General features: G+C 36.3%; 1 protein-coding gene across 1 annotated transcript; it reads left to right on the plus strand.

Moving 5' to 3' along the window:
* Nucleotides 1-1,824: 1,824 nt before the first annotated feature.
* LOTGIDRAFT_161348 (hypothetical protein) lies at nucleotides 1,825-23,446 on the plus strand (the record flags this gene model as incomplete). Its single annotated transcript, XM_009056749.1, has 33 exons — nucleotides 1,825-2,011; nucleotides 2,368-2,475; nucleotides 2,890-3,051; nucleotides 3,473-3,561; nucleotides 4,132-4,282; nucleotides 4,478-4,513; nucleotides 4,777-4,947; nucleotides 5,354-5,470; nucleotides 5,907-6,020; nucleotides 6,263-6,319; nucleotides 6,485-6,661; nucleotides 6,887-7,050; nucleotides 7,702-7,806; nucleotides 8,152-8,276; nucleotides 8,553-8,698; nucleotides 8,973-9,175; nucleotides 9,641-9,771; nucleotides 10,460-10,512; nucleotides 10,868-11,035; nucleotides 11,826-11,870; nucleotides 12,226-12,407; nucleotides 12,725-12,789; nucleotides 13,091-13,191; nucleotides 13,347-13,487; nucleotides 15,460-15,597; nucleotides 16,047-16,210; nucleotides 16,522-16,624; nucleotides 17,282-17,523; nucleotides 18,126-18,297; nucleotides 18,883-19,128; nucleotides 19,414-19,590; nucleotides 19,928-20,173; nucleotides 23,238-23,446. 33 exons carry the CDS (start codon nucleotides 1,825-1,827, stop codon nucleotides 23,444-23,446), a joined length of 4,695 nt encoding a protein of 1,564 aa, XP_009054997.1.
* Between the last annotated feature and the right edge of the window lie 565 nt (nucleotides 23,447-24,011).

Below are 24,011 nucleotides of genomic sequence, written 5' to 3' on the forward strand. Positions count from 1 at the left end.
ACCAACTCAAATAAATCGATGTCATTAATCAGAAACTTGCCCTACCCTGTCTGTGAGGTTAGGTGATGGATTATATATACGGTATCATTCGAAAACTACACCTCTCTATCAATAACTACTACATTCAAGCGAAATTTATTTTGTATAATCAGCAAGAAATAATTTATGTTGTATATTGTATCTATGTTGTAGGACGATAGTTATGCGTTCAGATTCTCTAATGGCTCCCTGATCACCACGTGGAATAAATCTTACTGGTTTCCACAACAACCAGGAAGCTGGGTCAAGTATGTATCATATCTATCTGATTTCGTCATTGGTGCTCTTGCTGGCTGATGCAGGACGGTTTTTTGCACAAATTTCATATTATTCCAGCTCGTCTGGTACTCGTTTGAGTCTGGTCAGAGATCTTGGGTAGATGACAGTTTCACTTGTCTTTGCCCGTCTTAAAAGTCCTGGATGATATTAAAATAATTGAATATCCAAGAAGATTTTTGATAGCCCAAGGGAGATAAGTACTTGAATTGGGAACTAAGGGTCAGTAATAGATCGTCTTGAGGCAACATCATCAAGATGTCTGATGTTTTTTTTTTTCAGGAATCATGTAAATGATACTTGTGTAGAAATTAACAAACTTGGTAAATCATTTCAACAATCATGGATAGCTGGAACTTGTAAATCCAAGAAAATAGTTTTATGTCAGAGACCAGAAGGTATGGTTCCGACTCATAATTCGTAGACGTATATGACTGGATTGCCGAAGAATCCGCTTAAGTGCTTGCCTTGAAAAAAATATTCATGTCAATTTGAAGGTCGGTTGTTTCTCACAAAGTGACCCCCTCCCTCCTCCCTCCTTTGCTGAATTTGTGATGGTTCTGTACTTTTTCTACTACCAGATGCCTTTGCTACTCTTCTTGGAGCAAGACATGCCGCCCTTGTTTGACTAGGAACCCGCCTTAAATTGTTGGTATTTAGTTGTTTTTTAGCCTCTGACTATTGTAGGTGTATGTGCTGACGGATGGTTACAGTATGGTAGATATTGCTATCAATATAACCCACCAGTTCTCTCCTTCAACCAGGCTGCTAAATACTGTCATCAACTTGGTGGAAATCTCTTCCGTCCCTACACGTACGTTCATCATAAAACAAACACTACATTTATAACACGCTGATAATGTTAACAGATTATATGGAACGGGGGGAATCTCAATTATCTTAGGAAGAAATACTTGAATTATATTATTAACTATTTGAACAACAATAAATTAGTAGCGTAGAGGAACAGCCTTGGTAGCGTCATCTTCAATATGTCAACCTACTGCAAAATACGTCTAATACCTTGACTTCAATAGCTACTTTTCTTGTATTTTTTGATTGAGTATAAGACGCAGTTCAAAATATCTTGACATTGTGAAGATTTGTTGGCGCCAACCACAGTATTATTGTACAATCGCAAACATTTAATGTTTCTGGTAGTGATTTCAACTGGCACCATGCTTGACAATATTTCAGGAAGTATTCCCAGTCATTTGTATCAAGTTACCTGAGAGATCAGAGAAAGAATGGTGTACAAAGCTTCTGGATAGGAATTTCTGGTAATGAATTTATGTTTTAGTAGACTTTTATATCTTCTCTTCATCTATCCAAAAGTATAAAGGAAGTCGGAACAGTTGCTTGCTGAACTAAAGCTTAAGAGTGGACCATAAACCGAGAGCCATCTCATATGCCATCAGATGAGCACATTACTGGTCACTCTACAGATGAGAATCGAAAAGAGAATGTGAATGTGGCTGTACAAGCATAATTTTCTTCGCCGTATATTTCATGCCATTAGCCAAAATCGCTTCACGACCATTCTGTAGCTACGTTGCATTAGTACACTTTACAGATGTGGTAAATACGACAACATGGAAATATTCGTATGGTGGTAATATTGGTAAATACACCCACTGGGTTAAAAATGGTGGTAAACACAGACAAGGCAAGAGAAGTTGCGTCTACATGTCCACATGTGAGTACCTTTTTTTTCATCAATGATAATCGTCTTCAAATGTTATTAGAATACTCCTAGTGTAGACAGAGTTGTACGTAATATTTCAGGTGATGGAGAATAACCGCCATCTCACCGTCGTGATACCAAAAATACCAGTATTTTGCCAAAACTATTATCTAAGGTTTCTTAATGAGTTATTATTCTCCACACTCCTCCCTAGTCCTCGATATATATACTAGTTATTTTTAGTAGGCTATTTGTGGACAATATTTAAATCCTTAAAAGTGAAGACCGAAACTTGCTGATTTTGATTAGTTTGTTGTTTGTGATCGATGATAATAAGAATGTTTACTCGGCTATGAATCACATTTCAGCTGATAAATTGGGGTATTGGAGAACAACCAGCAACTGTAACCTTCCAAAATCTTCTATCTGTCAAATAGATAGCAATACTCCTGTTAAACAAGTTACCCAGCCGTCTTGTAAGTACATAAAAACAGGCATGTCGTTCTGTCTCGAGTCGTTTCTATGAAACATCAGGTGAGCCACAGAATTTTCCAGCGGGAGTATACAGGTTATCTTTTCACTATGTGAAATGATAAAAATATTGAAAGTGAAGGAGGGGGGGGGGGGGGGGCAACCCAGGCCAGCCTCTTTTCTGGGGCTTATTTGCCCCACTCGTAGCAACACCTCTGGCTTTGCCAGTACTCAGTCAACCTTTTATACATTCACAATTGAAGGAAGAACACAATACCACAGCGGTATGCGTTCTCGAAAGATGTGCTTCTTGCTTTGAATATTTAATGCTAGTAGAGTGGAAATCCTTACTCACTCCAACATGAGACGATGTTTCAGGTTTTATGCTAATATTACTAATATATATTTCATCCTTTTAGATGTGTTTAAATGTGATAGAAAGTGGAAGGTACAGGGTAATAGGTGTTATTATTTCTACAAGGATGGCAACAAGAATTTCTACGACGCCCAATATTGGTGTCAGGGTAAGGGTGGTGACATGGCAGTAATACCAGACCAGGATACTCAGGATTTCATTACAGGTTGGTACCATCATTACCACAGATAACTGTTCGTGTGGTAGCTATAGTGGAACTTTAATAAATAGTGCTCTATTCTTATTCTGGCCAATAAAGTGTCATTTTGACCACAGAATACGACAGAATCAGATTGTACTTGTACACGACAGTTAGATACCAACCGGTTTCTAGCCTTTTTTTGTACAAGGTCTGTGATTCCTTTATTTCCAGAAAAGGTCGAAGATATTATGACTAATTGCACTAAAGCTGTTGAAAACCGCAATTGATTCTAGGACTAATTAAAGATCTTAGTTGTGATTTGACAAAACACCCTTTGACATGATTTCAATTGTCACACATTTTATCTAAATATCGAGTAAACCGTCCTGTTTATGTTTAGACTGCCGGATCGTATTCATCAATAACTTTTATTTACATCTTCTAGATAATATAAACCAAAACGGGAAATACTGGATCGGTTTGATAGACATGGATACAGAGAACGCGTTCACGTGGATTGATACTGAAACAGACGTAAGTAACTCAACTGTCAATTTGAATGACATGAAACAATTTTCTTAGACCAGTCGAAATCTTTCAGACTTTCACAGGAAAAAAGACCAACAGACGTAAAGGAAATCTTTGTCCACTCTTTTGTTTAATGCACGATCCTGTCTAAGGCTCGTAGCCAGGATTGATGAATCTGAGGGACAACTAATATAGTGTATGGTATTGCAATAATGGAATTGGTCAGTTGTCAGCCCCCGTCCCCATCCCCCAACCCCCCCCCCCCCTTCCTCCCCCCCCCCCCCCTGTAGATAGGGCGAGTCCGGTCTAGTATACTTGATTTAACCTAGTCTGTGTTGGTAACCCTGATGAGGATCGTGCTCCACAAAACCTTAATCTCCTCAGAGAGATTCTATCCGTCTTTAATAGCGAATCAGGTGCAGAAAAATAGACCGTAAAACCCCATTTATATCATTATATTTAGGAAAGATTCTAAATTTTCACACGTATGACAAATTTTATCACATGCTTCAACTGTTTCAGAAATGAAGGGTCGGCTGTTTGTTAGTACATTTTGTGTCTGTATAATATTTTCAGTATAACTATACCAACTGGATACAAGGACAACCTGACAACTTTAACGGACAAGAGAACTGTGTTTCAGTCATTGGTAAAAGTAACAATGAAGGCAAATGGAATGATGATCAATGCAATAAAAAATTATATTTTATTTGTCAAAAAAACGCCGGTAAGGGAACATTAGGGTTTTTTTTATAGGGAACATTGTTTTATATCTGATCATGTATGACGATATATCCACGAATTCAGAGCTCTGCTTTGTAGCTTTTATGCTCTTATGCGACCATTTTTTTTATATCTAAAACAAAAACATCATCACGATGACATATATGTGCCATTAAATAATTTATTGATGTACTTTCAGCCTACGTTCAGAACATTGTTAAAACAACCACACCAAGTAAGTAAAATTTATTTTTGGTATTTTTATAAATAAGATATATTTTTAGTAGCTATATGATTTCATTAAGTCAGTTTTGAAAAACTATAATAAAACAAAATTTAGATCATTTAGATCAATGAGCATTCATAGAAAATAACCATTAAGCGCAAATAATTTGATTACCATTAATTAATTACCATTATATTTGAATTCATTGCTTCTGGATAAGCATTAATCTTCCGGTTTATGTGTCCTATGTGTTATTTCTTGATTTCTTTCAGAACCTATTAGTGTAAAATGTGGACCGTTCTGGGAAGAAGATCCCCATTCTGATTTCTGCTACCAGTTTTGGGATAAAGATCGGATCTGGAACGATGCTAGAGCTATGTGTGGAAGTAATGGTGGTGATTTATTAAGTATTACATCATCAGTTGAACAGGCATATGTTACAGGTACCCTTTTATAGGAACAGTTTCGCTATTTTCGGAGGTTAATTTGGGTCTTGAACATATGAAAATAGTCTTCAGAAGTACTAGAAATGTACGCAAATCGCATAATTAGTTAAAAAATACCTCAAACTAGGAATTTTACTTTCTATTTCTATAGTCTGGACACATATTGATTTAAAGGCTCAAATTTCGACGATGAGCTATTAACAGTATTTCTGATAGTTTAGCTAACAAATTCGCGTTTTAGAGAGGCGAAAAATCCTTAGACCAAAAAAAATTCTATTACAATAACCAAGTTAGACGTGTCACAAGTCCGACAACCCTTTCGAAGAGTCCAATTTATATAGGCTGAGATATTTTCTTATTAACTGATCTACGGTAATTAACCTTTCATTGTCTGTTCGTTTAGGAAGAATAAAGGGTATGACATCAGAAGTTCTGTGGATAGGAGCCAATGATTTGAAAAGAGAGAAGGGTTTTCAGTGGACGGATAGGTCACCTTTTCCTTATATGAATTGGCTCCCAGGTAAGTACAGCTTATATCAAGTGTAGCCTCTGGTGACATATGAATTTCTTTTGATCGTTAAATTCAAAGATTGATACGGTGGTTTGTCCGATGACTGACGACGGGGTACCAGATTGCTGTGGGTATCTAATGGTTTGTTGTTCGAACTGGACAATCCACTTTTCTATCTTTGTTGATGAAAGTAGAGGCAATCAAACTTCGTGGCCTTGTAAGGACCTATAGTTAAGATCTGGCGTGAATTTGAAATACTTGCCAATTTTCATTTACAATTTTATTAAAGAAAATGATACCTCCAAGCTCCAAGCCACGCCCCATAAATGTAACATCTATCAGACCAATAGATAACTGTACTTGGTACATTAGCAGTTCCCGTGGCAATAAAAGCATCAGCTGTTTATGTTAGCTAAATGTATCTATTCTGACCAAACTGTTTCAGGTGAACCCAATAACAACAAAAATTCTGAAGACTGTGTATCCATGTTTACCAGTAGTGGAATGTGGAACGATTGGAAATGTACCAACAGAGCTGGATTTGTGTGTAAAAAATTGGGTAAGAAAAGCCTTTCTCATCTTGAGGGTAACATCACAAAATGTCCTAGTGATTGAATAAGATCCCTGCAATAGTTGTTGTGAGGTTTTCTCACAGAAATTACATCAGGAATACAATGTACAGTACTCTTTCTGATCACCCGACACAATTTGGTGTAATATCACAAAACCCTTTCGGCGATTCTACATAGCTAATGATGTTAATTCGCTATTGGAAATATTAGAATAGCCGTTTTATTCTAGGTAAAACAACAGCGACACCATCTCAACCCACAACGCCACCTGCATCAACACCAGAAGGTAAGAACACTAGCTCGTGTGTTATCAAGAACATTTCAAACTCTTTGCCTCCAAAATATTTTTGGTGACTTCCGGTAACCAGTTGATTGATATGATTCGCTTCTGTAGCCCATCGTATCAACCAGCTATCGCTCTAATCCATGAACTCCATTCGTTGTTTTGCAGGAAGCGTATGGGGATGTCCCAGATTATGGAGAGCGTTCAGAGGATCTTGTTATTTGTACGTACCCGAGAAGTTAACCCAAGGGGATGCCGAGTCAAACTGTCGTGTCCAATCTGGAAATCTGGCCAGTATTGCTGGACCTGCTGAAAATAAATTTCTTCTATCAATGCTTCCAAATGGTAAGCCGAACACATTTAGCTGGGTTTTAATCTAAGCACAAAGCAATCATCGCCCTGGAGGTAATAAAAACACATCTATAAGACATGTGAGGGACAAAAACTATTAACTGAGATATTGAATGTTACTTTTAGAGAAGTTTTTTTCTGTAGCAACCAATATATTTGAGAAATACGGTTTCCAAATTCAGAAATGCAATTTGGCCCTTTTTTAATATCCCTTTTCAGCCGGTAGACATAAAGACAACAGGGTTTGGTTGGGGTTCAATGATATCCAATCAGAGAGCGAGTTTGTCTGGTCAGACGGCGAGAGAGTGACGTACACCAACTGGGCAGATGGCGACCCTAATAATTATAAGGGCGACCAAGATTGCGTGTCCTTTTTATCTTATGTAAGTTGAGTCTTGGCACCCTTTGGCATGCTTATCCGGTATGTGAACATTGCCAGAAACATAGTAACTTTAAGACTTACATTATTAGATTTATAAGTTTAATATAGCTTGTAATTGGAAACATACAGTGTTAAGAACATGACGAATCATTTTAATAGATGTTAGTTTGAAACAAGAATATATACTAAGTTACCTGCATTCTGACAAGCTCGTAGAATCTGTTTTTCGAAGTCACAGAAAAAGAATTGAACAGTACCGTTTTTCATCAGCAAAAGAGTAAACAATTCGATTTATTCACTATACAGACTCCACTGTATATCTACAGTGGCTCACATACGACATATTTCACTTTTAATTTTGAATTAAAAACACTAATTTTCACCTAGGTGGAAATTAATTATCACTTAGGTGAAAATTGATGTTTATAATTAAAAACTACAGGAATTATCACCTAATTTTCACCTAGGTGAAAATAATTATCACCTTGGTGAAAATTAAAGTTTTTAATTCCAAATTACAGGAATTATCACCTAATTGAAGATTTTAATTCAAAATAAAAAGTGGAAAATGTGAGCCGCCGTAATATATCAATGCCTAGTCCAAGCACTCTTCAACGAGCTATAAAACAGAAAATGACTTTGGTTATTTTAGCATGGTGGATGGATAGATGAAAATTGTGGTGCTGCAAGATCATCAGTTTGTAGAAAAGCTAGACAAATTATTTCGGGTAAAATCTATACAACGGGCTGTGAAAAGGTTGGTCTGTTTTCAATGTTATCTATGTTCTGTAACTTTGGACATTGGAAATTTGGTTACAGGCAATATTGCAGTGCTTATTGGCGGAGTATTGAGACACATGGCAGATCGTGATGGCTGACCTGGAAACACGACTAGCCGTCCAGATGGAACAAATAAAGACCATGTGTGCTTAAGGATTGATACGTAAGAGAATCATCGACTAATGCGACTGTCCTATCAATTTGCCTCCTTACATATTGCTATAACTTATGAAATAGTTTACTTTGCTAATTTGCGATGAGGTCCTTGTTCGCAATCGTCGAAAAATCTGCATTATACGAAATTATTTCATGAATGTTTTAGTATCCAGGAAGTTTAGGATACCGTGGTAGATGTTACCAGTTCAACACATCCCCTGATAGATCTTGGATGTCTTCTGAAAAGTACTGTAAAAAAAATGGCGGACATTTGGCGACTATTTATGACAAGTAAGTGGCTGAAACACTTGTCTGTGTCACAAGATGAGCTTTTACCAGATTGAATTGATATATTATTGGATGAAATTTAATAAGTTAATTGTTTTGCAAAACGTAAGAAAATTGCTGTTAAATTTTTCTTTGAGGTTGGGGTGAACTACTTAACCTTGGATTTGGCGTTTTCTCCTCCTCAGTAACTACTTTTTTCGCATGGGAGTAAGGCCTAGAAGCACATTCCTGACACCTTAACGTCACTCCCCGTCGTTATTTAATTTATATTTATTCCAGTCATGTGCAGGCGTTTCTAGCCGCTGAGATATCCTTAAGGGGAGATGATTTCTGGATTGGTCTATCAGACTATTTGACCCCAGGGCGGTACAGTTGGTCAACTGGTATGGTGTTTGATTATACCAACTGGAGCGAGAAACATACAGGTACTGTACGGACGATAGCAGACCTTCACAAGAGATCATTAATCATGGCACCGAAATAAGTCTTGTGTTGACTTCGAGAAAGAAGATTTTGAAATTGGAAGAAGTACATTCTGGTGTTTGCAATTGTTTGGGTAAACTTCTCTGTATTTAATAACCGAACAAACGAATTTGGGGATAATGGCCGGATATTGTAGATTATATACAGACGACCTCCGATTAGATCTTCCCGAACAGTTATTGACCCCAATGAGAGGTTTTTGTGATTAAATTCTAGGCAATGAAAAAAAGACGTGTGTCGCTATGCAAGCTGTCAGACCCATTGGTTTATGGAGGAATGGAAATTGTACAGACAGTCATTCGTCAATCTGTGAACTACCTCGACAAGGTTCCTTCACTAACCCTGTTATAACACAAACTACAGCTAGTTCCCTCCCTTGTCCCACTGCCTGGAAAAGCTACCAAGGGTATTGTTACAAGGTATATCGATTTTAAACTATGCGATAATTCGCTTTTTTTCCTCTGAAATAATTCGCTTTTTTTCCTCTGAAATAATTATATGAAAAGTCGATAGAAGCATTACGCGCCTATCTATGCCCTAAAATTCAAAGCACATTAATTGCATAGAATCGGCATGAAGTTTTTCGAGAACATGAGCTGTAAAACAGTAATATAAAAATATCTTCTCTTAGTCTTCTTCCTATCTTTATGGCAATGGAAAGTTGAAGACCACAAAGACATACAACTTTTTTATGAAACATATCTTGTGAAGTTGAAGCCCTGTATGATCCATAAGATATCTCGACAGTTGAAAACCATCTGCTAGCGTTAATGCAAATGATAATGCAGTCCTGGTATGTCAGAGGCTTAGTGATTAATCAAAGTTCTAATCATCTTTACATAAATAATTGATACCCCATTAGTTGTTCATTCTGTTGTTTGTAGGCATTTACATCACAGAAGTCAAATCAACAATCGTGGACTGAAGCTTTAACAAGTTGTCAAAGTCTTGGTGGTGATTTAGCATCTATACATAAGGCTGAACAAGAATCGTTTTTTCAAGAATTCCTGCTCCAGTAAGATTAATAGCGTTTACAGTTGACAATACGATATTTTGTTCTGAAAGCCATAAACAGAAGATATCTTCCTTTTGCTTGCTTTTATTTATCTAAATAATGCTGGACGCTGATTCTGTGCTGGCCAGAAAAGGTCATATGGATTCTGACAAAGGCAAATTTTCTGGCCCTAATATACGGATGTGATTTCGCAACAGTTGACTTGACGGGCTATATTCTGTCGCTTGCTACAATCGCAAGTTGAGTAACATACACCAAAACAGATTTTTACCTAAACATGGACTGGATTTTAAGAATCTAACTAAGGAAAATATTTGAGATCAGGTATAATCTGAATAAATTTATTGCATTATTGACTACTGTGAGACTGTACTGTGCCTCATACTTGGCAGTCAAACTGGTTGTCTGGACAATTAGTATATTAAAAAATTATAAGATAGAAATGATAAACACGATGTCTAATCAATGATTTTATATAGCCAGTGGCAAGTATTTGATCACCAGTGCAACTCAAACAATTAACCAGAACGATTCTATAGAGTAGGTGATTGTGTTGAGTATTATCAATTTTGTTCTATTTGATCAGGTCTGTTTGGACTATTGTCATTTCCAATGCTAGTCTATTATATCTGATATTTGGATAATCTAGATACGGCCTAGAATTTCCATGATTCTCTTTTACTTGCAGGAATCAAACGGGTTATTTCTGGATTGGACTCAATGACCGAGCCACAGAAAGAAGTGAGTGTGAATCCAAACTAAAAACTGAAGTTAAATGACCATAGTCATCGTAAAAGACTATTAAAACTTATTAGTCTAAATACCTTTCAAAATATAAAAAGAAATATGACATTCAGTTCGTCTACAGTTAAATAAAACACATAAATACGTTAATGACGTCATAGTATCAGTCAGGTTTCCTACTTTGAAACCAGACAAATTCAACAGTAAAGTCGTTATTTCTTCATGTGCGCTTCAGGCGGTGCACATTTGCTATTTTGCGACAAAGAGTGCGTTGTCCAGTTTAACTCTAGTCAAGATCTCACAAGTTAAATGTAAACCAAATTTCATTCTTTGTCCACTGTATAAATTACAGGCCATTCTTGGAGCGATGGTTCGCCATTTGATTATGCTAACTGGGCAGACAAAGAACCTAATGATTGGAACCATCAGGAAGATTGTGTTCAATATTCTGTTCAAGCCAACAAATGGATGGATGATAACTGTTACTTAGGTCACAATTTCATTTGTCAATTACAGAAAGGTAAATTCTATTCAAATTAAATTCTCTATATAGTTCTTATTGAGTACAAATAATTCTATGTGCCAAGCACACAATCCTCATCAGGACAACTACCTTTGGTAAAGGGGGTTAACTTTCCAACATTGGGCTTAGAGTAGTTATTGACTAGGAGTGGGGAAGCGAGAATATTTTACAGTACGAATTTGTCCGGTGTTGTGGGACAGGTGTACCTAAAAGTGAATATTAAAATATTTTATCATTGTCTATATATCAATAAAGCGACGGAAATAGGTAATTCAAAAACAGTGTTTTATATTTATCTTAAGATAATACAAAGTAGATTTTCAGGCAGTGACATAGGCTACCGGAAATAAGTATTGTGGTTAAACATTACCAGGAGAAACTTGTATTACCTGCAAGATCTTTACTTTCACAGACAATATCCTGACAAAGCGATCACCATTTTGTTTACACTAATGATTACGCGATAAATGCAAGAGAAAATGTCCTGTGGAACTGGAATAGAAATCTAATATCAGGTTCGCCATCAATGAAATATGGAAAATTCCTTAAAGCTGGTGTCATTTGAATACTTTACCATATATTCCTTCCTTGTTATTATTAAAGAGATTGAAAATCGGGACCATCAAGTTTATTTTATGAAATGATACTCGAACCTGAAGTCGAGGTGTCATTCTGAAAAGTGATGTGGTTAAAAAAGGTTGAGCATTATCAACTGATAAATTAATTGATTGACAACTCATCCCGTGTATATCTCTAATGATCCACTTATATCTGACTGTATTTGTAGGTTTAACTCCACCAACCACTAATGTACCACCTACTGCTGTTACATGTAAGCTCCCAATGTTTCCTTGAATACTGTATTAACTGCATGAATGCACATCATTAGAGGCATAGCATAATGGAACTAAATGAATCATGCCAGATAGTAATGTTATATCGCTTGAATAGCTAAAGCTAATCAACACCGCGAAACAAACATTTGTAGAACAGAAATAAGTCTTTGGACTTCAACTTCCCAAACGATTTCATGATCAATCCAATAGCTTCATCGGCTTCCCAATCTACGATAGGAAATATATCTGAGATCCCCCAATCCATCGAAGAATGCTCACATTCTAGTGTCCATTGATTCAATTGGCCTCAGTTTGTCATTATAGTAACCTCATGACAACTCTTCGTTACAGCTGTAGAACAATGTGGAAACTCGTCCTGGTTGTTTTATGATAACTACTGTTATTACCTCAGTCCAGAACAAGGTTCAGATGCCAAGAAAAATTTCTACGATGCTGAACGATTCTGCAACTCCCAAGGAGCTCATCTGTCCAGTGTTCATTCTGCTGAAGAAAACGGCTTCCTTACAACTTTGGTATGTTTAGTCTAAAAAGACGAAAATAAACGTCCAAACTATAGTTTGATTGAAACTTAGCTCCTCGGGAATCCTTACTACTCAATAGTTCTGGTTATAAACTCTTGGTATTGATATTCTAAGGATAAGTTAAGGTTTTCGGGGATCCTTGTCTTGACTAACTTGTCAGTGATTTTACTTAGCTTCTCGAGGATCTCGTCTTTCAGATTGCCCTTGACCAACCATCTTGGCAATGGATGACAATAATGATAACTTTTTTTAGGATCCTGTCTATCAACTTGGTCCTTGACCACCTGAAAATATTGTTTTTATTGTAGATGAGTAAACACCATACAACAATGTTTTATATTGGCTTGAACGATCTAGATCTCGGCCCGTATAAGTATGTGTTTTCATGTTTAAACACCTTGTTAATCTATTAAATATATAGCATACTCCCCTTTCGCAAAATGGTGTAAATAAGGTTGAATTAAATATAGCTTGTGATCCATTCAAGGTTAAATTAATGCAAAAATAAACATCGGTAGAGCTACCTAGCCGAAGACGTCTCTGAATGACATCTGGTGTTCCAGTACGGAGCTTGTTATTTCTCACAATTCTATGAAGGGGGTGTGTTGAACATTTGCTCGCTAACATGAAGTTTTGATCTTTGCTTAATCCAATGAATTGTGGTGTATTTACAGATGGACGGATGGTTCTACTGTACGCTATTTAGCTTGGGGACCAAGTCAACCTAATGATGACAATGGCGGGGAACGCTGCGTTCAGATATATTCTAATAGAGGTTTGTGTTTGATTTAACAGTTGATTAAGTTGAATTTAAAATCAAACATATGACCGGAACACTACAAACGGAAGCCACTGTCGTTCAGTACCATGATTAAACCTGGCGCATAGCCCCTCTTCCAGCCTCCAGTCTCGAGTTTGTTTTAATTACAGGAGTGTGGGTCGATATACCATGTGGTATGGTCAATGGGTTTGTCTGTAAGAAATCCACAGCATTTAGTAAAATCATCACACCACCATCTATGGTTGTACAACAGGGAGGATGTCCATCTAAATTTACAGCAGCCCAGGGATGTAAGTACCCCAGATACCGAAATAAACATTGTTAGGCCAATAGTCGAGTTGACAATAACTTAATGGAAGTATTTCGCAGAAGTAGCAACTCTGACCAAAATACTAGTATTTAAATAGTTCAAGGTGCATTGAGACGATGCTACTTGTACATAATGGTTATAGTGTCAGAACTTTGCGACTAGGTTCGTCAATTCCATATCCAACATGGAGAGTTCGTTATATAATTTACATGTATGATTTAGCTTTTAGATTTTCTCTTAAAAATCCTCGTATTAGAAGTTATATTTTAGTAGATATTCTATTAAATAATTCCAAACAGCGTTGCCACAACCAAACCAATCTGATTAGAATGTTTATTTGGTATCTTGGCATTTTATTGAATAATTGATACAATAGTTTCTTGTCCTTTCTCCCGTGTTTTCCTTTCATCCGAGGCAATCTCTTTTCTTTCTTTGTCCCTTTAACATCATGTTACCCTTAACGGGACTTAAAGGAGATCTCTATTTTATAAGTGTATCGGGGACACTGATGGCATCAATTTGCACAATACCCTTATTCAATCTGTAGTACTTCGTAAGACCAGTATCAAATCGTCTTTGTCAGGGCATGTTCACTCTGCGACTGGGTTTTCAACTTTACATTCTCCCACATGGCAGAAATTATTTGGTAATATGTTTTGCTTATTAATCGTTATTCCTTATAAAGAGTTCGGATTGCATAAAAAGATAAAAATTTTACTTTTATATTTTATAACAATTAGTTAATTATTTAACAGAGTTATTGGTATTAATTCTATATATAATAGTTATTGAAGTAAATAATCGTATTGATTGATATCCTTTCAATCTCAGTAATACAATAACTACTACTTGTTGAGATTATTACTCGTGGTGTCCAACAATAAAACATTAAATCTGTACATTCATCAACATGCACTATTAGAAACTTAAAGGTATGAGGTATGTAGACTCTCTGAGTAACAGTAGCAGCCTTGGGGTCGCTGAAGCTCCAATACGGATACTAGCAGCAAAGCATCTTTTACGATATTGCCCAAACCCTTATTAGTGTACTATGGTTGCTGAGTTGCTTCAGGTGTTCAAAAAGAGTGATCATGAATTATGCATTATACACAATCTTCATGACACTTATTATAGCAGATAATCGTTAAGCGACATTTGGGGGAAGAGATCACATTAAATAACAATGCCAATTTAAATTGTTGAAACGTTGCATAAAATAATATTCAGGAGAGGTACACCATATAAATTGTGTTCTGTTATTATTAAAGCTAAAATGACCTCGAGGACAATAATGTTTTGTCTTTCCTCCGCTATACTGCCTCTGATAGGAGTTGATGATGCTGGTGTACTCTCTCAACAAGATAGACGCCATCATAGCGAATTTAATCTTAATTATATACTTGTAAAGCCATGCACCTTGACTTCCTATTCTTGTATTAAGAACTGATTGCTGCACAGTAAAAATCAATAAATCAATAAATCTGTGAAAGACCAGGTACATTATTATAGATTAATTTTCAATCGCGTGAAATGTTGCTTAGTAATCAACAGTAAATGGAATAGGATTACATACAACTTGACCCTACCTACCACCAAACGATTGGTTTCTATTGTTTTCGATTTTATTAAGTTAACGCCTTAAAACAATTTAACGAGAGGGCGTGTTCCGCCTTGTGTTTGACCTTAGAATTGTGTCTGATTTTTAACGAGATGGTGTGTTCCGCTCCTTAGCGTTATGTCTGAGAGGATTTTCGAAAGCTATTTTGAATCATCGACATCTTTCAGGATGAAAAAGCCAGGATTCCATCAAGATAGCTACATATAATGTTAGATTATAATAATATTAATGATATAACTTTGAACCCAAACATTCCAAGGAGGTAGTTAGATCGTGCCCTTTATGCTTTATGTCTTATATAGTCATATCTATCTATGAAAACTTTATCTTACAGCTAGTAAATGTTTCTATGTGGGAGGAGCTTTATCCAACTCTCCAGAGCACAAGATGAATTTCACTGATGCTCTGTCAAGTTGTAGTGCATTGGGGCCTGGTATTGAAATAGCAAGCATTAATTCTTATATTGAACAATGTACGTATTAATCATCATCACAATCATCATCTACAGCATCAATCGTCATTATTATCAGCAGCCGCAACATGAATCATCATCGTTTTCGTTGTCGTTGATGTTCATCAACTTCCTACTTCATTAGAAGCAACATCATTTACATCAAAAGCTGCAGTATTCATCATCATTAGCAGCAGTAATCAACTTCAGCAGCAGTATCGTCATCATCATCATCATTTATAGAAGATTTAGTACCATCATCACCTGTTTCATACGTACAATACATCTGGTAAGTTTTCAGTAGACATTTATGAAAATGTAAAGTTTGTAATTTCTTTATAAAGAATATCTTCACGTCCTTTTCTGGTAAGGGATAAGAATGATTACTTCAAAACTTGCAAAAAAATGTTATAGTTTTGAATTTATCATACAAATGAATGTATGTGATATGTTTGTTCTTGACCCTGCAGTGACAGTTACTATGATGATTAAGAATGCTGTCACCGGGATCTGGATTGGTTTAAATGATAGAAGAAGAAATGGATTGTTCGTGTGGCATGACAACACGGAAGTTGCTTTTACCAACTGGGGACGGAAGGAACCAAATGAGAATCTCAAAGACAAAACAGATCAAGTAAGCGAAAATCCAGCTTTATTGATCTAATCCGAGGTCTGTTTTCAGATAAAATTTCACCGGAAGGAGGGACAGTCTGAATATTTAGACCACTATTAACATTCCCACTTACATTACTGGTTTTAATACTAATAGGTTACTGGAATACCGGTTTTATTAACTATCAGGAAGATTGACGTATTGGGGTGTGTTTTTGGACACGATGTGGGTTACTATGAAACATGGGGTCTTTGGGGAACGTCTGCTTATCCTAAAGTTGAGCTATAGACATCAATACATATTTTATAATTGATTGTTAATATGTGTTGCAGCAAGATTGTGTAATGGTGATACCACGTGGAAGACGATCTGGTGGATATTGGGTGGATGCCGCCTGTTCGATGAAAAGAGGTTTCCTGTGTCAAACAAAACGAAGTAAGCAGTAAAGACATGGCGTAATAACCCTTATACCTTTAACTGTTCTGGTGAGGTTTTAGCTCTGCGTTCTTTAGTCAATATAATTCATTAACACCAATATGGAAGTTCTACACCATGGTATTAATTGTGATACTAGAAACATTATTGTGTGACCATCATGGTGCGAGTAATCACCATAAAGAGTAACAATCAATATTGTTTGAATACTTCATGTTCACCCAGTACTCCAGCCGCCCTTTCAGTAGCTGGGTATGGATAATACTGGAAAGATCCCTGCCATGAGGTTTGGCCAAGGACCAGCTGGTAGACAGGATCCTTTATCGTGAACCTTGTAAAGTTGTAATCCTTTTTCGTTCATTATTGAAATAGATGTCTTATGTATCTAAACTGACAAGATAACCTTTGTTATGCGACTAATTAGCATAATAGATCAAAATTCATAGCCATGTCGTTTTGACAGCATCAACATCATTCATCACGGTGCGACTGATCACCAGAATGAGACACAATCAGTATTTAGATCTATGAATTCATATTCCAATTTCCGATTGGACTTCATCACAGGAATGACAAATAAAAACTCCAAAATAATGTCGGCTTCGCCAGCATACAATCGGATCATAATCACTACATTTATTCAATTCGTTATTGTAGATCCTGTTTTAGCTAATCCTATCCCATCAAAACTCGGGTGTACAGTGACCGGATATCAGCGATATGACAGAAGTTGTTACAGTCTGAAAACAGATAAGAAGAATTGGCAGGATGCGCAGACTCAGTGCCAGCAAGATGGCGGTAACCTGGCATCTATATGGGATATATATGAGCAGGCCTTTGTATCGCTGCTATCTAAATCCATGAAGGCATATAGTTGGATTGGACTCAACGACCAAGTTGTAAGCTGTTGATTCTCATTCCTTAATCAAACATGAAAGGCACCAGCACTCCCCCCCCCCCCCTCCACTTCTACCCACTCTATACTAATGCCTACTACTCTTTGAAGATGATACTTGATGGGTTACATCTAAGTATAGAATTCTGTTTGAGTAAAGAGCCTCTTGAGGGTATATCTCTGTTAAAAGAAACACCATATGATTCTGATACAATACTCAATGACCTATATAAGTCATACCAGGTCTTTGATGAAATCCCCTACAGAGTTGGCAGGTGGAAAGTAATAACTTTTAGATTTTGAAACTTGGCCATTAAGAGAATATAATCATAGACCTACCAAGTGTCATAATTATACATCATAATCCCTGTATATTCCGATATATCTATAAAACTAAGTAATTATCCTTCAAACTACGTAAGCGGTTTTTTTTTCAATAATTACGTTGTATAATGGATTTATCGGATTATAGAGGGATTCTGTTTATGGCACCAGGTAAGTTCCTCGATTAATATTGGCCCATTTTGAGAAGTAATTTATGCATTCTAATGAATAGTATCTCTTTAAGCTATTTAAAGTGTTCATTATTGATGATTGTGATTCCAGAGCTCTGGAGACTATCACTGGAATGATAATTCACCTGTAACCTTCACTAACTGGGCATACAACGAACCATCAAAACGTGACGGAGAGGGATGCGTGGCTATGAAACTTAACGATAAATTTGATGATGTCTTTTGTAATTCATCTTTTCCTTACATCTGTAAAATAGTCGTTGGTGAGTGTTGGTCGAGTTATCACTTTTTACTTTATTAAACTTTAAAATCAATTGGCCATAAATATGTAAAAGTCACGACGTCATGTAAAATATAAAAAAATAGAGTTTAATAGAGGGCTATTCCTCTCGGATCTGCTTTGCCAATTTCTGACCCTTTTGAAGATTTCCTTTAGATATTGACGTTTACTAGCAGTACTAGCAATAGCTCCCAACAATTAGTGGTTTTTACAATTTACGACTGTCTCAGTCGTCGAGAGGTCCTACTTGTAATCCAGTGGTAACCCGTCTTAAAGATATCATAAAATCATGTAGATTCGAATATAACATATTATTCTGATAGATCTAGTCTCATATCACATCTTCAAATATCAAGCTATTACGAACTTTGTCTTATACCTTGACTGCAATAGCCAGTATTACTGTATCACGGAATGCAGCAATTTGATCGGATTGTGCGCTGCATTCAGTGGGACAAAAATACTGGCTATTGCTGTCAAGGTATAAGACGAAATTCGTAATAGCTTGCTCTTGTGAAGATGCTCCTATCAATGCACCGAAACATTTTACAAAGCTTTGATGTTTCAGAGGCAGCTAAACCCACAACAAAACCGGTCCAAGCAGCTTGTGGAAGTATATGGATCCCATATAAAGATCGATGTTTTAAAGATTTTTCCAATCGAAATATGAGCTGGGCTGACGCCAACACCAGGTGTAAACGTATGAGAGGAGATTTAATCAGTATTCACGATGAAGCAGAAGACTCCTTCGTCAAGACTTTGATAAAGTATCCTGATAGAGACATTTGGTTAGGACTCATCCGTGCCGAAAACGGTAAGTACAACATTCAAAATCGGCTTCATCATCCGTCCGACTCGTTTAGCACAAGAGGAGTGTGTCATATTTTCCCAATATTGGTAAGTATTCGTCCGGCCTGCTGCTATGCTCCTGCGACCACTTTCTATGGACCTGTTGATCTGATGATATGATGGTGATTACCAGTAGTATGTCATCCAGTACCCTGAGACCCTGTTCCTCGAGGGTTCCAAATTGAAAGAGACGAAGCTATCCTCTTGAAAACTTATCTTTATTGTACACTTTTGAGGCTTTTGTTTCCAGGTGGCTACCAAAACAGCGACAACACGCCTCTAAACTATGTCAACTGGGACGACGGGGAACCGTCTGATGCCAATAACACCATGCATCAAGACTGCGTGGCCAGAGTTACAGAGACTGGAAAATGGGACGATCTGACTTGCAACTTTAAAAAGGGGTTTATTTGTGTCAAAGTCATGGGTAAATAAGTTGATTTTCACTCAACGGAGAGTATCTTGTTGAGCATCCGGCAACTATCGACAGCTTCCATCGTTGCAGAGCACTTTCAAGACTTTAAAACGTTGGACTGATTCCTTGTTGCGAAAGATTCAGCATACGTTCTCACAACTTCAGACCAGTTGTATCAATGTAAAGCCTGGACATAGATTTGTCATGTTTACTCCGTTCATATTGTCCATTTTCGAGAGAACAAGTTGTTATTTAATCCATATTCAATTCATATATATATAATATCTTGTATATATATAGCATGTATATATATATCCTTTATTGATTCGCTATCAATGTTTAATTTCAGCAACAAGTAAAGTAAAACAATCATTGTATCCGGTAACAGTAAAACAGATAACCAATAGACCGATAACTGCTGGTCCAGTTCTTACAAACAAAGCTCTAAACCCATTTACTAACAGACCTGGTGAAAATATGAACCCAGCAACGTTACATAATCGGTTCTTTACGGTCGATACTGGCACCCGTTCTCCGTTCACAGATAATACCGGAAATGGAATCACGGCAGCTCCTCAAAAGCAACCGAGAAAAGGTAAACATAGTACGGTTAAAAAAAATGTTATGTTCTCACAGATAGCAAAATAATACGTTTTAACGCTACGTTCCCACAATTTGGAAAAAGTTACGTTCTTACAGTTAGCAAAACGTAACGTCCTCGCGCTGCGTTCTTATAGTTAGCAAAGCGTTTAGTTCTCGCGTTACGTTCTCACATTATGTTCTCACAGTTAGCAAAACGTAACGTTCTCACGCTGCGTTGTTATAGTTAGCAAAATGTTTCGTCCTCACAGTTAACGAAATGTTACGTTCTCACGTTGTGTTCTCATAGTGAGCAAAACGTTACATATTTACGCTACGTTCTTACAGTAAGCAAAATGTCACTTGCTCATGTCACGTTTTATACAGTTAGCAAAGTTCAACTTCGCTCACTGGTAATCAACAACTGTCTTTTTTATGCGACTTTTCTTTTCAGAAATAAAGCGTTTTGTTACTTTTTGATAACAGATAAAAGCTATAAGGTTTACTGCACCAAAACATTGATTACCGACAGTATACCCAAAAGTGCTAATAGATGGGGTCTGGACCTCTTGGTTCTTCAATTTTCAGCAGTATATTTAATCATTGCTCGTCTATTTTCACCTAATAAAGGGTGTGCTATGCTCTCGTATGGATTATTCTGCTTTCATCTTGTTTTGTCTATTAATCGATTTTGCTGTGTGGTAAAACTTTTCTTTGTCCTTGTTATATAAATGTCTTTTATAAGTGGTGCAAATGTATTTGTGTTCCAATTGAGACCTTTATTGAGTAATTTCAATCAATTTCCCTTTCTTTAACGCGATTTAAGTTTTAAAACGTGTTTGTTTCTTATTTCGTCTCAAACATATTCAGTTCTTCATATTAAGCCGTTATAGAAGTAGTGACCTAATGTTTATAGAACTCCCAGTGCGATCAATATCTATTATGCATCCTGTATTGACTTGGCTTATGGTTTGTTGTGGTAACCAAAATGTTTGTTATAAATGTTTACAGTTTAATCTATACATTTTACATCCGGTAAAAGATCGTAACAAGCCTAATGAGTCTGTATCAATGAGGCACGATCGATCAGTTCTTTCCCTTTTGTGAACCATTTTTCCCAAAACTTTCTGTTTTCGAGAGATATTTTGTCTGCCTTGCAGCATCTTCAACTATTACAAACATGGCCTTATCCTTGTAACTCTGAAAATGCAGCCATTTGATTGGATTGTAAGCCAGCAAATACAGTCAATCAGAAAAGTATATTAACAATGAGCCATAATGTTCACGGTATTTCTGTCAAGGCCTCTGATTGGTTGTATTCGCTGTCGTACAATCCAATTAAATAGCTGCATTCTGTGATACAAGAATAGCGGTTATTGCAGTCAAGATATAAGACAAAGTTCGTTTGAGCCTGACATTGTGAAGACGGGCTTTCAGTAAACCTATTAATATGACACGAATTGTTCATTAAAAGGAAGAGTTTCCCTGCGTAAGTATTGAGGGAGGGGGAGGGGGGGGGGGGGGGGGGTCATCACTTTCGGGGCAAATTTCGATTTCTGGTCCGTTACCCTTGGTTCCTTAAATTCCGGAATGGCTTTACAATTTAATTTTAGATAATGACGTTACTATTGCAAACACCTTTTAACTTGATCTAATTGTTATGTAGAAACGAGGCGGGGCAAATATTTTGATAAGTTCATATTTAAAAGGACACTGTTGCTATGTTGCGTTTTTATTATTTCAAATCATCATAGTAACTTTAACTGATAATTGTCTCCTAAAATTCTGCTATTGATTATAGATTATGTATATAACGTTAGGAGGTTTTAATCGCCCTCGTACACGCTTTTCCGATATAATTTTATCTACAAAGACACCGTTTTCAATAAGTTTTCCTTACTGCTTTTGACTGGATATTGATTGTTCTATACAGTGTTTCAAGAATTGATTCGATCAATCGATTTATCGATCTATTTTGATAAAAGAAAAATATAGTTGTTACTGTTTCAACAATTATACTTCTAATATGGTGAAGCTTTTGTCTGAATTCAAGGTTATAATCCTTTATTTCAACAGAACTTGTTGGAAAATTTAGAAATCGATTATTATATAGCGAGTCGACCGCCAGTTAAAAAGATTGTAAAGCAGTTAAAAATAAGCATGTGTATCGGGGATGCCGTCACAAACCGCGAAGGGCTGTATATTGTGATAAAGCATATTTGGCTATTAATGACGTCATGAAACAATAAGTTGAATTGGAACCGCAGACGTTTGATTGAAAGTTTTAATGGTGCAAATTCATGCCATCAGTGTCCCCGATGCACGTGAAACATTTAGAAAAACCTTAAAAACTCCCTTTAAATTGATATTTTTTATCATTTGATAACAAATTTTTCAAAACACTCTGGCACTTTAATGGTAGCGACTTGACAGATTGCGTAATATATTGTTTTCTATTTTTGTCTGGCCACTGAAGATCATTAATTATTGTTAGAATAATTATATCAACGAAACACGATATTCATTATTGATGAATGCATTACTTGTAGAAAAATATCGAACCAAGACCTGAATGTATTTTACTTTTGATTTAACGTAAATAAAAGATGTTTAGGTGTTAATATGCATTGTCATTCCGGCAAACATTTCAAATAGTCTACATAGCTAATATTGTTTATTTGGTTTTTTGGTTTGGAAACTCAGCATCTCTTTTGGGACTATAAATTAATGATTTGTCCGACATTAAGCATTGTCATCTCTTCAGAGAGCCCATAAAATTAATGGGATTTCAGTTTATCAACACGACAGTCCGTTCAATATGATTGATTCACTCAATCATATCTAATTATATACATGTATATTTACATATTCCAGTTTATGAAATGAAACCGAAATTACCGTGGTCGAAAGTTATTGTCTTGGAGAGGACAGTAATTTGACATACCCGTCCTCTAGGCCTGTAACTACATGAGGGAGGTGGCATTGCCCAAATATATATCTTTCGGGCCTCCATTACCTTCCCTTCTCCCTTTTCATGTTTTCTACGTTCATGTCCTAAATTGGGTTGTTTCTATTTTCAGGAAGCTCTTCCGGTTTATCAGATGGTGGTGTTGTAGGAATTGTTTTTGCCGTGTTATTTTCACTGATTGTGTCCTTTGTATTGTTATATTATCTATCTAAAAAGTACCAGTGGACCTTCAACTCGATCAGACACGCAAAAGGTTTTGATAATGCTTTGTATAACATCAACGAGGACACAGTTACTGTAACCAGTGATGCACAAAGCTAAATTTCAGTTATCTATTTAGCTGTCTGAATATTTGCTTTAGCAGTCGATAGAGCTCCATTACAGTAACTTGTTTAACTTTATCTTTGAGCTGTATTTACTTTACCAGTTCAAATTTCATAACCTATTTGGGATTCTAAATATTTGCCTCACCAGCTGATAGAGCTCAATTTCAGTTCTCTATATGGTTATGTAAATATTTTCTTTACAAGCTGATAGAATTCAATTACAACTATCCATATAGTTGTCTAAATATTTGCTTTATCAACTGATAGGGCTCAAATACATCTATCTATATAGATGTCCAGATATTTGTTTTATCAGCTGATAGAGCTCGATTTCGGTTATCTACATATATAGATTTTCAAAATATTTGCTTTGCCTCAATTTCAGTTATCTTTATAGTTGTCAAAATATTTGTTTTACCAACTGTTAGAGCTTAATGTTAACTATCCATCGAAATTCTCAAAATAAAAAATATACAATATAAAAGATATCGTGAAAGTGTAAACTATCGTCACATCCGAAATATTTTAACTGTCTTATTTCTAGTTATTATTCATATATA

This window comes from Lottia gigantea, assembly GCF_000327385.1.
Source record: "Lottia gigantea unplaced genomic scaffold LOTGIsca_29, whole genome shotgun sequence".
In the NCBI taxonomy this organism is placed as follows: domain Eukaryota; kingdom Metazoa; phylum Mollusca; class Gastropoda; family Lottiidae; genus Lottia; species Lottia gigantea.